Genomic DNA, 14,574 nt, shown 5'->3' on the forward strand with positions numbered 1-14,574 from the left:
CATAGGCAAAGCGTTAACCTAGGCAATTATTGTCTGACTTCTCCATCAGGCTCGTCTTGAGTCCAATTGCCCAAGTGGGCTGGAATGTTGTAAAGAAGGGAGAGAATGAATTAGGTTGCCTATCCTTAAGATAATAAGCAACGGTGAAGTTGCTCTAACACGAAAGAAACCAAGTATTATCCTAAATAAAATTTTAAATTTAAAGAGAGAGAAAATAGGCTTCGTGATTGCACGTGGTTCTCATTTGCTAGCTCCACGACCACGCCAACCTTTAACCGGAATATTGACCAAAAATAATACCCCTTAATTGGAACTTCATCTTTTTCATGACATCGCGTGGCCCCCACTATCCGTTCACGATAAAGTCAGAAAAACCTTTTTCGTCCACTCAAACAAACCGTAATCCGAAAGGATAAATCTGTAATGAGACGCCCGCTCTCGCGAGATTTCCCATTTCACCAACTCCACTCGCACCTTCCCCAACGACTGCAAAGAAAGCTGTGAAGGAAACTGAAGGTGAGAAACCCTAGAGCCTGCCGCCAAATTCCAGAGATGAAGACTCCAAAATCCACCGTAGATACCACGCAGCTTCAAATCCAAGCATCCATGGCCATGGCCGAACTCCCGCCGGAAGTAATCGTCGACATACTCTCTCGTTTACCCGTCTGCCTCCTCCTCCGTTTCCGGTCGATCGCAAAACCATGGCGATCGCTCATCGACAGCTCATACTTCGTCGATCTCCACCTCACGCAATCGGCAGAGTCCAAATCGCATCTCTGTTTGATTCTCAGAAAGGACTCCGATCTCTACTGCATCAGTTTCGATTCTTTAAACGACGCCGTCGAGCTCAATCATCCACTGATGTGTTACAGCAATCGGATTCGCGTGCTGGGATCCTGCAACGGCCTCCTGTGCATCTGTAACGTGGCTGAAGATATCGCTTTCTGGAACCCTTCGACGAAGAAATACAGAATCTTGCCCTCACTGCCATCAGATCGAAAGCGCGATTCGAATATGTGTTTATGTGGAGCTAGGGTTTATGGTCTCGGATATGACGCCGTTCACGATGATTATAAACTGGTGAGGATTTCTCAGTTTATTGGATTAGATTACCTGTCGTTTGTGTCTGAGGTGAGGGTTTATAGCCTGAGAAACAACGCGTGGAAGCGACTCGAAGACATGCCTTATGTGCTCTGTTACACACGAAAAATGGGTATTCTTGTTAACGGTTGTGTGCATTGGGTGGTAACTCGGAACCTCGAATTAGATCAACATCCAACGGAATTGGTCATTGCATTTGACGTTACAAATGAGACTTGTCGTGAGGTGCCTATGCCGCAAAACATGGACAAGAAGTGTCAGATTGATGTGGGATACTTGGGAGGGTGTCTTTGCATTGTAGCTAAATATGAAGATAAGGGTGTTGATGTGTGGACATTGAAGGAGTATGGGGTTAAAGAGTCTTGGAGTAAATTGTTTACCGTATCGCAAACTCAAAGAATCAAGAGTGTTAGACCTTTGGTGTATTCGAAGAATGGCAGCGAAGTTTTGTTCGAACAAGACCACGAAAATCTCGCTTGGTTTGACCTGAAAAGCCAGAGGGTCAAGAGTGTTAAGGTCCGTGGCTTGCCAGATCTATTTGAGGCTGTAGTTTGTATGGAAAGCCTTGTTTCGGTTCATCCTTGTAGACGAGAGGATAAGAAAAAGCAGGAAGCAGCAGGGGACGTGAAGAATAAGAAGAGGTAAATAGCATGCTTTTTCACATTTCGTTGCCCATTTGTTTCATTTGCAAAACTATCCATGTTGTGATTGTGGAGATTATTTTGGGCATTATTTTCATTAGAATTTGAAATTTCGATTAATTGGTAACTTGCTGCAATGTTGTTATTTATACTATAATGTGAGTCAGAAGTTGATGATTGATGACTTGAGTTGGTTCTTGTATTTGTTAGGGATGATTTCCTTTCTCAAGGCTTCAAATTGGTGCTATAGGCAATCAGAACAAAGACGAGAACGAAGAGCAGAGAGGTAATTTGTCTGAATTATGCTTGGTACTCTGGTTTGGACAACTCCTTTTTTTTCTTTCAGTTGTTTGCTTGTATATAAGGTAGGAACCCAAGTTACTTGAGATACCGAAAAGTAAGATCAACATAGAATGCATGGTTAACTTAGAATACTTAAACTTCCTTTATATGAACATACTAGGGTCAGGTTTGGTCTGATCGTTACCATATCAGGTGCATTTCTTCTTCAACAGCTGCTAACCAAGAATAAGGACGTGCTTTCTCTATGATACCTTTTTTTCATTAAAGAACTTGAACTTCTGTAAGATATCGTGGATGCCATAATCACTCTACTATCTGATGCAGTCACTGCGATGTTGAATGTAATAGTCACTACGTTTTTTAAAATAGTATTATATGTTTCTTCTAGTTCTGTATACATAAGAAATGAGTATGTAAGAATTTCTAACCTTTGAAATCTACAATTATAGCTTTCTTGTGGTTCATTCCAATTTCTTACTTATATCACATTAGGATTTGACATTCGGGGTTCACTGCTAAAACATATACACCACAGGTGTTCTCCTCTCTCGTTGATCTTACTTGGTTCATCAATGAATGATCGTGAGTGTTCTTTGGTGGATGTCCCATACAGTCACTATACCGCATTGTGAGAATAGTGGCTGGAGTGACAGCAATGCGAATCACTAGATTAGGTTGAAAAGAACTTTTCATATACTTTGAAATCATTTCTTCTAGTTTAGTGTTTACTCTCATACAGAGTCTCGAGTTTACATGTGTCCCATCTTTGAAACAGTTTGGTGGAGGAAAAGGCAACAGTCTAGATTTAGGGTGGGACTATCATTTGGGGTGGGCTTCGCTGTTCTCTATAGAATAATGAGAGAAATTCCTGGGCAGCCATCCATAGGGGCGCTCTCACAATCAACCGGGGGCTCTGAACTTGGGTGGTTCCCCATTTATGGATCCGGTTGATTGTTAGACGCACCCTATGGATGATGTAATTAGGGCCATTAGGCATACTCAACAAGATGTTTAACAGTAATAGATGATAAACATGATGTTTCTTCATAATTTGTTTGTATACTAGCTCGACCAGCTCTGTTTCTTGTGGTGAGCTGATTAAAATAGCTTTTGTCTCGTTTGTTACCTGCTTCAACTGTAGTATTGAAAAATACTCGTTACTGATACGGATTCAACTGATCAACGACTCACAATTCATTGAAGTGCACCACCAATGTTTCATTTTGGAACTTATCTGCAGGTGAAGAAGATTTCCTTCACAACCTCACACTTTGAGGGCCAATCTGAGTTTTGTTTTTAGGGCTATGACCTTCACGTTTGATCACGTTGGAGTATTTGATTGAAATGCTGCCGTCACCAGGACGTCGTTCATTCCAACCCTTGAGAGCTCATGAAATGTATTTCTTGCGGCAATATGCAGTCTGTTTTTGCAGTGTGTTATTAAGTGACTTTGATTGGCATTCTGGAGATGGTATTGTAAGAAACGAAAGTTCTATTATGTTCATGGGTATCCTACATTCCGGGGTTTTTGGCTGTTGGAGATTGGTCATTGTATCTTTGACCAATGATCTAACGGCCAAAAACTGCGGGGTATAAGTTAGCCGGAGCATACGAGAAAATCTATGTAAGAAAATCCGATGTTTTCTTCCTTACTAGGAAGAGTTGGTATAGAAAATTACTTGGGCAAAGAACGCATGTAAGTTAGAGGGCAGAAGTGCAGTGACGCTACGACGACTGAGCAGCAAGTGCTGGAAGCAGCTCCAGCTCCTTCCCGTCACAGTTTTACACGCACATGCCGTCCAACTTCATTTGTATTATCAAGTCTAGTTGCAAGATAATGCAATTCGTTCATCAAATACTCTTTGGTGTGGTCAGGACTACAGAGTCATTATTCAAAGAGATTCTCATTTTTCATTCAAAAGAAAATCAGTTGTGACGGTGATTGCACATCCAATTTAACGATGCGAAGTGTCTGGTTTTTTAACTGTAATGGAAATTAAGGATCCGAAGTGTCTGATGTTATAACTGTAATGAAAACGCGTCCATGACACTATCACAAGTTCAAACCGGTGACTGACAAAATGACAAATTACCCAATAATAATATACTATTCATCAAATTAATTGAGTTAAAAGTTGAGACTAACCAAATATAAAAAGGGATTTTGACGAAAAGTTTTCTGTACTGTTTACTTTAACAAAAAATCATATTTTTACACTAAAAAGTTAATCCTGATACTGTTCATTTTACCCTTTATTTTGTCGTTATCGTTAAAACTCAAAGTTTTCAAGTTTTTTTCATTAGTTTTCCTAATATAAAACTAGCAATTTGCCTACACATTTTATGTGCATAAACACATTTTTTTAGAAAATGAGGGGAGAGGGAGAGAAAGAGAGAGAACGTGGGGAGGTTTTTGTTTTTGGTTTTTTTTACTTTTTTTAATATTGAAGGTATTTTAAAATCACGGTGAGACTTCAATAAAATTTGGACCTGTGAAATTACATTATTGCCCATCACATATTTTTTTTGTGTGATAGAAGACTAAGTAGTCTTTTTATCCTCTTTTGGTTGACAAAGAGGATTTTATCAATTAATAGAGATTAGTGAGATATTTGACAAAAAAAAAAAAAAACAAATTAGTGGGATCCGATTAGAGCCGTTAAGTATCAGAAACGCCTGTGGTGAACCGCTCGCTGCACACTAGTAGTTCCACCTCTAAAGACTTTGCGCTAGCACCCAGCGCATTTATCCACTCAAGTAAACAGTAATAGACCCCAATGAACAGTAATAGGTCAAAGTATCTCCACCCTTAAAAAAATGCGTTGCCACCCAGTCTAAAAATGTGATGGCACAAACGATCTCCACCCCTACAAAATGCGCTGGCACCTAACCCATATAAAATTTTTTATATATTTTTAAAAAGAATAAATAAAAAAAAATAGTTTTATTTTCGGATAACATTTTTAACCAATTTCGGATAAAATTTCAAATAAACTTAAATAAAAACAAACTAAAATAAAATTACATACTCATCAAATAAACTTAAAAAAAACACACTAAAATAAAATTACATAAACTCATCAAATACACTTTATTCTTCAACCACAAGCTTATTCTAATTATCTTCACCTTCTTGCAATCCCCACTGGTGCTCAATCAAGTCATTCTGGCGAGTTACATGCCAGTATGGCTCTTGCACAATAGTGTACTGCTGAACGATCAATTCATTGTAACGTCCATCCCGTTCCAACGGCTCGTGTTGCACGGGATCTTCGGTCCGGTCATGAGCACAGTAGATACGTGTTCTTGAGTTGTTCATCGGATCCGGTTCATATTCATCGACGACATTATAATCATACTCATCTTCCACAATCATGTTGTGGAGAATAATACACGTCATCTTCCACAAATTGTTTATGCACTCTCCTTGAAGAAGACATTGTAAAAAAAACTCAAGATTTGAAAACAATGAAGATGGATGTAGGGATGTATGGTTTATATGGACAAAAAAAATTTAAGGATGAGCTTTTTGGTATTTTTTTCACACAAACAGTATATGAAAGCTTTGGTAGAAATTGTAGAAAATATTGAAATGTGGTGTAAAGTGGAAGATGAGGGTTAGGTATTTATAAAAAAAAAAAAAAAAAAAAAAAAAAAAAAAAAAAAAAAAAAAAGTAATGTATTTTTTAATAATTTTTCTGTATTTTTTCATAGTTTTTAATAAATTTTAATATAGTTAATTAATCTAGACCGTTGGATTTGAAAAATATTCAAATCCAAGAGCCAAGGCGCTGCCATGTGGCCAAAGGTCATAATTCTGACCGTTGGGCATTTTTTTATTTAATTTTTTTTTACCGTTGGAAATCCAACGGTCTACAAAAACTAGCTGTTGGAAATCCAACGGCATTGAGGAGGGCCACGTAGCTCTAATCCGGGTGAACACAAGTGGGCTGACAAGCGGGCCCCGCCGCATGCGCCCTTGTCTCCTACTTACGCCCAGTCGTGAGTGTGCTGCACTCGCCAACCAAATAGGCTAACCTCTGGGTCTGTCCGAAATGGGCAAGTCTGTTGCTTGGCTTGAGCTGGGTGTTAGGCTGTTTTGCGGGCTGGAGCAGATTGACAGAGTGCTGGGCTGATTTTTGGACAGGGTGCTGAGCAATTTTGTGTTCAGTGGAACTGCTCTAAAGCAGCCATGCAGAGTAGGAAGCGAGAGGGCTTTTTTGTAATATACTGCAATCCAAACACAGCATTAAATAAATCGGAAAAAAAGTTGGAAAATATATAATAGCGTAGGATTACCGATTACAGTCATTGTAGATGAAGGCTGTGAAGCCCAGACGTGAGACAAAGAGAGAGACAAACGACCCCTTCCCCCGATCATCGTCTTCCCCCAATTCCCACCCTCCCTGGTATTTTTATTCTCCCTTTTAATTTTATTTATTTTAATTTACAGATTTTTGTTTTTCCCGGAGGACCGGCTGCGATTTCCATGCACCCACGCCCACCGTGTGCGTGAATTTTCTTCTCTCGAGAGGTAGGAACCGGCTGGCGGGTGGGCCCCACCCTGTAAATGTCCATCACCGGGAGCCCCACCAGCAGCAGCACCGTCGATTGCGCTGCCTACCAGCGCAGCGACAGCACTGCCGTCGCCGCCGCGGTGGATCAGTTCCACCACCGATTGTCCTCCAAGCGCAAACTCGACGACTATGGCGGGCCCACCTTCTCCGACGACGAGGACGACGCTGTTATCTCTGGCCTAGTCCACGTCAGGATGAGGAAGGACGAGCCCAACGCTGCCGATTCGTCGTCCAACGGCGCCCCCACCCACCCTCACTCCTCCGCCAATAGTGACGCCCTCAATTCCCGGGTTTCCAATGCCCGACCGACCTCTCACGGCGAGTCTGCTCTGTCTGAGTCGACTCGGTCCCGGACAATGCTCCAATTCTTCATCAGAACCATGTCAGGGGGCAATAATTTGGTAATACAGGCCTATGCTCAGGACAAGGTGAAATCGCTACTCGATCGCATCCAAACGATCACCGGCATTCCGGTTTTCGAACAGAGGCTTATATACGGTGGCAAACAGCTGCAGCCGGAGCAGTCGTTGGCCGAGTGCGCCATACAAAACGACGCCAGTTTGCAACTGGTCGGCCGCTTGCGGAGCACCGATCACCCTCAGGCCTGGCAACTCCTGGAGGACATAGTCTCCGCCGCATTTCGAATGTGCCGAGGCGAAGAGATTCATGAGCCGTCGAAATACATCAAGAGCAGGATGAGCCAATACTTGACCATGGCTCAGAAGGAGACGACAGCCGGATATGGGGTTAGCCATATCCGGGTCTTTGTTCCGTCCTCGGCCCCCTTGGCGCTGTTGATGCTCTATGTTTCTCCCCTGCCAGCTAACAGAACAGTTGCTGAAAATTCAATCAAGTATTTCCTGAATTCGTACCCTACATTGTTGCCGAAACACTTGCATAATTACTGCGCGCCAATAGTATTAGAGTTTTGTAAGTTTCTTAGGAGATTAGGGGAGGAGGACCCTCTGTACGTCCTATGCCGAGGTTCACTCGGTTCCTTGTTGGAAAGTGATGGAAATTCTCAGGACTCAGAACCTGTGGAGGGACTGATTGGTGGGTTGAAAGAGATTTCTCCATTTGTTAGGGAGCTGTCAAGTATTTTGTCTAGGGATTTGGTAGTCAGTATGGACCTTCCTGCGAGTGGCAGGCCGTTGTCGGATGATGTACGTGATTTTAGAGCGTTCTTGCTCCCTTTGCGCACTGCAGTTGCGGATCAAGTGTGTTTCAAGGGTTCTATTTCTGCAGCCTTGAAGGGGAGGACTTTTAGGCATCCCCTGTATGGAGAGGAGATTGAGCTTCTTCACGTTATATATGCTGATTTGCTAAATAAAATGGATGAATGCCTTGGAAAAATGGGAGAGTCTTTGGCTGGGAAAGGAAAGGTGGAGGGTGATTTTGCTCATTCTGGATGGTCTCAGTATCTTGCTGTTTTAAAGGAATTGAGTGGAATTTCTATGCTTTACCAGAGCTGGGAAGAACAATTTAAGACTATTTTGAGGCTTAGAAGGGCTCCATTATGTGCTCTAGTTGTCAAGTATGCAACGCGAAGTGATGATCATCAGTGGCTTATTAAGCACAAAGATGTTCTAGATTTTGAGTCTCGGAGGCACTTGGCTATGATGATGTTCCCTGATGTTAAAGAAGACTATGAGGAGCTGCATGAGATGCTCATTGATAGGTCTCAAATATTGGCAGAATCGTTTGAGTACATAGGGCGTGCGGAACCTGAGTCACTTCATGGCGGTTTATTTATGGAATTCAAAAATGAGGAAGCTACAGGTCCAGGTGTACTGCGGGAGTGGTTCTTTTTGGTATGCCAGGCCATATTTAATCCCCAAAATGCACTTTTTGTGGCATGCCCTAACGACCGTAGAAGGTTCTATCCTAATCCAGGTGTGCTTCCTTCAGCCTTTAGTGCATGGTGTTCTTGAACAACATTTACATTCTGTTTCTCATTTTGCTTGTCTTGATACATTAACCTCCAGCCTGCGATGATAATTGGTTTACTAAATCATTTATAGCATTCATATAAAGATAGGTGTTGAAATATAATTGGGTATTGATCCAAGATTTGAACTTTAAGTTGCAGACAAACATAATAGTGTTTGAAACTCGGCAGATATGCTCAAGCACCAAAAGTATTATAGAATAGTTTAGTACATAATGATGCTCTATTCTTTTATTGTCTAGTGTGTGATCCCATGTGCATGCTTCACTTTGTTAGATCTCTCTTAAGTGATGCGGGCATGTGTAGAAACATTGGACACCAGGGTAAGGTCAAATTCTTTAGCATATTGTGCCTAGGTTTTAAAAATGTTTATATTACGGAATGACAAACAGAAAATACGGATTGTCAGCGTATTAGTGTTACTGTTGGACTTTCTGTAGGCAGAAAGAAGGTGGCCAAAATACTGGTAAAATTGCGAAATGCTAATCCAATTGCATGAATGTTGCCACTTCTGTTAGCATTACTCAGTTCTGAAAGATTTGTATCCTATCTTGTGGCATTTTTCGTGCGTCAACTTTTTAAGTTATGCTTGAAAGTTCCTACAAATTATTAATAAGTCACACGCCTTTTATTTTTACAGCATCTAAGGTTGATCCTCTGCACCTCGAGTATTTCACCTTTGCTGGCCGGGTGATTGCATTGGCTTTGATGCATAAAGTGCAGGTGGGCATAGTCTTTGATCGTGTGTTTTTCCAGCAACTGGCAGGAGATATATATTTATCTTTGGAAGACATAAGAGATGCAGATCCATTCTTGTATAATAGTTGCAAGCAGATACTAGAAATGGATGCCGATTTTATTGATTCAGATGCTCTAGGGTTGACATTTGTTAGAGAAGTGGAGGAGTTAGGATTCATGAAAACTGTGGAGCTTTGCCCTGGTGGGAAAAGCATTGTTGTGAACAGCAAGAACAGGGGGGAATATGTTAATCTGCTAATTCAGCATCGTTTTGTCACATCTATATCTGAACAGGTGTCCCAATTTGCGCATGGCTTTTCTGATATACTCTGTGGATCAAGGCTCCAGAGTGTGTTTTTCCAAAGTTTAGAGCTAGAAGATCTTGATTGGATGCTTCACGGAAGTGAAAGTGCTATTAGCATTGAAGATTGGAAAGCACATACTGATTACAATGGCTATAAAGAGACTGATCCTCATATACTTTGGTTCTGGAAGGTAAACTTGCTCGATTCTGGTTTTATTAGCTCTTACTTTGCTATTCTTGCCTTTTATTTTGCTTCTTTCTTGTGATGCAGGGCAGCAGTGATAAGCTGCTGTCCAGTGGGTAAAATAGAGCCAAATCGCAGTAGAAGCAGATTTCAACTGATAAACAACAGAAAAAATAGAGAGATAAAAGCAATAAAATCCAAGATGGAACAAAGATAACTGAGTTGTAGGGAATGAAACCCAAGAGAAACTCTTAAATCAGAATTCTGGAATTATAATTGGTATAAAACTAGTGATAGCCTAGAATAGCAACCCCTAATCCTTGTTCATTAAGATATCCCAATCCAATTAGGACTTACCCAATTAATCCCTTTCGTATTAAAACTGTTTAGTTGAATCAACCAATAATTATTGAAAGTAGAAATTGGACTTGCGTCTTGTTTCTTTTGGTTAAATATCTAATTACTTTTTTGTTACATGTCTACTCTTCTTAGCTGTGTCTAGTATTTTTCCATATAGCATATCAATTGACAATCAGCTTTATTCATAGAAAAGTCTTGGCGAACTAGTTTGGCTTTAATTGTTAATGATAGAGATCGACCATGGAAGCTTTTGCAATGATATTCAAATTAATGAAAGCATACATTGTGATTGTTTTAAAACAATGAAGTGACAAATAAATCAGTGTTTCAATTGGGCTCACTATTGGGAAATTTATATAAGTCCAATTTTGCTAAACCAATATTAGGAATAATCCAGTTTATTAAAATAAATCAAATCCCTTAAGTTTAGGATTATTATATTATTAATAATTATTTATTTGAGTAAAGTACAAAAAACTACCTCAACCATTGATGTCATGACACTTTCATACCTCATTTTTAACATTGACAATGTCATACCTCATCTTTACAATTTGGTTCAATGTTATACCTTCTATTACTTGGCCGTTTACTTTTCAGTTAAATGCTGACGTGACTTGATTCAGGACCCACTTTCTATTAAAATATAAAAAAAAAGATTAAATATTTTTAAAATAATAAAGAAAGTATTAAAAAAAATTTGAAAACCCAAGAAGAAGAAGAAGAAGGAAAAAAAAAAAAAAAACCCCAAACCAACCCCCTGCAAAGAAGAAGGGGAGAAAAAAAAACCCCCAACCCAACCCCCTGCAACCCAGGAAGGAGGAAGAAGAAGGGAAAAAAAAAAACCCCAACCCAACCCAGTTCCCCACCCCCCCCCCCCCCACCCCAATAAAAAAAAAAAACTCAACCCTCCAGAAAGGAGGAAAAAAAAAAAAACCCAATCCAATCCAACCCGGAACACCCCCCCCCCCCCAAAAAAAAACTCCAAAAAATACAAACCCAACCCCCCAAAAAGAAGGAGGAGGAAGAAGAAGAAGAAGAAGAAGAAGAAGGAGAAGGAAGAAAAAAAAAAAAAAAAAAAAAAACCCAACCCCCCCAGAAAGAAGAAGGAAAAAAAAATAATAATCCAAAGTGAACCCAGTTCGCCCCCCCCTCCCCCACCATCACCACCACCAAAAACCCAACCCCTTGCCAACTCCAAATCCACCACTCTCATCCATTCTCCACACCCATCCTCCACCTTCTCCGCGCACCCATCTTTCTGCCGATAGTCTGGGTTTTTTTTTTTTTTTTTCTAAGTTGCAGGGGGGGTGGTGGGGAGGGGGAAGACAAACTAGGGTGCGGGGAGAAGACAAATTGGATTTTTTTTTTGGGGTTGCAGGTTTAGGGAAGAAGATGAAGATGGGGAGAAGAGAGAGGAGGGGGGGAGGGGGAGGGACGAATTGAGGGTTTTTTTTTTTTTTTATTTACTTTTCTTTATAATATTAATATTTAAAAAATATTAAATAATTTTTTTTTAGTTTTTAATAATATTTTAATAGAAAGTGGACCTCGAATCAAGCCACGTTAGCATTTAACTGAAAAGTAAACGGCAACGGAAGGTATAACATTGGACCAAATTCTAAAGATGAGGTATGACATTATCAATTTTAAAAGATGAGGTATGAAAGTGTCGTGACACCAATAGTTGAGGTAGTTTTTTGTACTTTACCCTATTTATTGATTGATAGGATTTACTATAAAAATTAATTTCTTCCTATCTCTTTAATTTCTTTTTGGTTGTTTCTTGTTCTTCTTCTTTCTCTGCTCTAAACCCCATTTATAGAGTTTATTTTTAATTTTTATAATAAACCTATATCGCAGGTTAATTGTATTTATCTATCCATATGAAAGACTTTTTTATAATCAACCTGTACCACTTATTAACGTGTCTTGCTTGCAGATATATTATGTTTTTATATCTTTTAGTTAGGTTTCATATCTCGCTTATATGCATAATATATGTTTAATTGTTTATCTACCTATACCATAGGTTTTTGTTCATAGTCTACCTACACAGATTAATTGTATTACATATTTTTACTTTTTATATCATCCTATACTTTGGACTTGGATCTAAAAGCCCCATTAGTTATTTAGCAATGTTTTTCTTTAGAAGTTAATAGCATCAGAAACTGAAACTTCATTTGTTTCAAATTTGATATGGTTGAACAGAGTAAAGTGTTCTATAGAACGGGCACTGTTACATGCTCACATAAAGCTGTAAGGCTTTGATTAGATTTGCCAAGTAGGAAGCAATCAAGTGGTATATGGTCAGATTCTATAGAACTTTGTGGGAAGGTTCAGAGTTTACGAGAGAGGACAACCTAATCGGGGTTCAGCATCCCCTTGCAAGTTCTGATCATTGTTTTTCATTATGCTCTTGATATAAACATGATTGAAAGATAAGGAAAGCAGCTAAAAGTTGCTTTGTATTGGTAGGTTATGAGCGTAGAAGTACAATGTGGCTAAATTTGTTTCCTTCTTGAAATTTGTGCAGATTGTTGGGGAAATGTCTGCAGAGCAGAAAAAGGTTCTTCTCTTCTTTTGGACCTCAGTGAAGTATCTTCCAGTCGAGGGGTTCCGAGGTTTGGCTTCTCGGCTTTACATTTACAAGTCCTCAGAGGCTTACAGTCGCCTGCCTTCGTCTCATACATGCTTTTACAGATTGTGTTTCCCTCCATATCCATCGAAGGCAGTGATGAAAAGCCGCCTTAACATCATCACCCAGGAACATGTCGGCAGTAGCTTCGGGACATGGTAGTAAAAATATTAGGTGCATCTACATTTTGGGGGTTATAAGGGGGGGCGGGGGCTTGACTGCACATAAAAGAGATTCGGAACTAAGATTGTACAGATTATAGGATACTGCTGTTGTCGTCGTCGTCTCTTGTCGCTTGACTAATGTTAGAAGAAGGTACTGATGTTAGTGTTTTTCTTTGTTAAAGGTTTGCACTTTGCAGTGTCATTGCTATTTTGGCAACTGTTTGTATAGCGTCGTTAATAGTATAAATAAATTTGGAGGCAAGAGATTTAACGGACGTTGCTTTTCATGACATGTTAATTTGTTAAGTACAAACGGATCATGCAATGACATATTATGCAAAAAAGTCTATGCAAATTATTTTCCCATCTCGTCCGTCCATGTGGCAGGCAGATGGTATCATGCTATGTTTTTTGAGGATCATGTCCGAGAAATTTCAGAGACAGTAAATTGTAGTGTTTTGAAAGGGATTATATAAATTGTAGTGTATCATTCTTATAACATTTTTATATACATTTGTATCATCTTTTTAATAGACATGAGAACCACATGTGTTGGGGAATCTTACCCTTACAAGAGAGGTGGTACCAATCTGATATGAAAAATGTGGTAAAACTTTAACTTTCTTTATGGTATCAGAACATAGCATGACATGCTAACCCTTGCATCATGGCATGCCATAACATCGATGTTGACCCTGAAATGACAAGCATCGCGAATTGTCGGCAGAATGCATGTCATGATACACCATGCATTATGTCAACAATTCGCGACGCTCGTTATGACGTGCCATGATGGGAGGTTTAAGGTGTCAAGACAAGTCATTGCTTGTCAAAACATGTTACTGCCTTCATTCTGGGACAACTCGCAAGGCTTGTTATCACCAGCATTTTTCTAGCACTTTGCCTACTATTTCGGAATAATTTTTTAAAAAAAAATTGTAGGGAAGAGTAGACCCCGGGGCCTAAGATTTATTTTTTTTATTTATAAATTAGTACAAAACAGGACGCTAGTCATATATGAACTTGTTCTTGCTGGTAAGAACACGTTCATTAGCAGAACTAAAAATTTACAATTGTTCTTACCGATAAGAACGTGTCCATTAATTGAGCTCAAATATTTACAAGCGTTCTTACCGGTAATAACCTTTGTAAATTTTTAGCTCAATTAGTAAATGTGTTCTTACCAGTAAGAACCCTTCATATATAATTGCCTACTATGTTGTAGTAATTTCCTAAAAAATAATTTAAGGCTAAAAGGTCTATTCTTTCCTAGATCCTTTTTTTTTACCTGCATTTTGCCAACACTTTGCCTACTATTTCAGAATAATTTAGAAGCGAGGCTAGTGTTAGGGCTAATAGCGATGTTTTGGCGTGCCACAATGTGAGAGTTAGCATGTCAAAGTGTTCGAAAAATGCATGACACGACACAATGCGAGCGAAACCCGATGGCCACCCACGTCACTTGAATTGTGTTGTCCACGTGTTAGACTTGAAATTGTCACTCGCCTAACCTAAATAGGAAGGTTGCTGAGTCAAGTCAAATACAGGAAAGTCTCACAAAGGAATCTCGAGCCGTATGATGTGGAAGTCTCATGTATGGTTTCTTGAGAAAG

General features: G+C 39.6%; 2 protein-coding genes across 6 annotated transcripts; both read left to right on the forward strand.

The window, feature by feature from the left end:
- The first annotated feature begins 396 nt into the window (after window positions 1-396).
- On the forward strand, window positions 397-3,947 carry LOC137724356 (F-box protein CPR1-like). 4 transcript variants are annotated; one of them, XM_068463096.1, is made up of 3 exons: window positions 397-1,742; window positions 1,953-2,028; window positions 3,286-3,947. In XM_068463096.1, exons 1-2 carry the CDS (start codon window positions 553-555, stop codon window positions 1,990-1,992), a joined length of 1,230 nt encoding a protein of 409 aa, XP_068319197.1. In that variant the 5' UTR covers window positions 397-552; the 3' UTR covers window positions 1,993-2,028; window positions 3,286-3,947. The 4 variants fall into 4 exon arrangements, with proteins under 4 accessions (XP_068319197.1, XP_068319199.1, XP_068319198.1 ...); XM_068463098.1 differs by lacking the exon at window positions 3,286-3,947 and adding an exon at window positions 2,581-3,151; XM_068463097.1 differs by lacking the exon at window positions 3,286-3,947 and adding an exon at window positions 2,206-2,509.
- A 2,407-nt stretch (window positions 3,948-6,354) lies between these two features.
- LOC137724355 (E3 ubiquitin-protein ligase UPL5-like) lies at window positions 6,355-13,414 on the forward strand. 2 transcript variants are annotated; one of them, XM_068463094.1, is made up of 4 exons: window positions 6,355-8,515; window positions 9,211-9,803; window positions 12,696-12,783; window positions 12,863-13,414. In XM_068463094.1, exons 1-4 carry the CDS (start codon window positions 6,616-6,618, stop codon window positions 12,895-12,897), a joined length of 2,616 nt encoding a protein of 871 aa, XP_068319195.1. In that variant the 5' UTR covers window positions 6,355-6,615; the 3' UTR covers window positions 12,898-13,414. The 2 variants fall into 2 exon arrangements, with proteins under 2 accessions (XP_068319195.1, XP_068319194.1); XM_068463093.1 differs by having other exon boundaries at window positions 12,696-13,410.
- The last annotated feature ends 1,160 nt before the right edge of the window (window positions 13,415-14,574 follow it).

This window comes from Pyrus communis, chromosome 2 (genome assembly GCF_963583255.1).
Source record: "Pyrus communis chromosome 2, drPyrComm1.1, whole genome shotgun sequence".
Lineage (NCBI taxonomy): Eukaryota > Viridiplantae > Streptophyta > Magnoliopsida > Rosales > Rosaceae > Pyrus > Pyrus communis.

Bases quoted from the DNA above. Each gene is read 5' to 3' on its own strand.
- LOC137724356 (XM_068463096.1), top strand. From the start codon at position 553: ATGAAGACTCCAAAATCCACCGTAGATACCACGCAGCTTCAAATCCAA. The intron at 1,743-1,952 runs GTAAATAGCATG...TGTATTTGTTAG, and splicing joins GACGTGAAGAATAAGAAGAG to GGATGATTTCCTTTCTCAAG.
- LOC137724355 (XM_068463093.1), top strand. From the start codon at position 6,616: ATGTCCATCACCGGGAGCCCCACCAGCAGCAGCACCGTCGATTGCGCT. The intron at 8,516-9,210 runs GTGTGCTTCCTT...TTATTTTTACAG, and splicing joins AAGGTTCTATCCTAATCCAG to CATCTAAGGTTGATCCTCTG. The intron at 9,804-12,695 runs GTAAACTTGCTC...AAATTTGTGCAG, and splicing joins ATATACTTTGGTTCTGGAAG to ATTGTTGGGGAAATGTCTGC.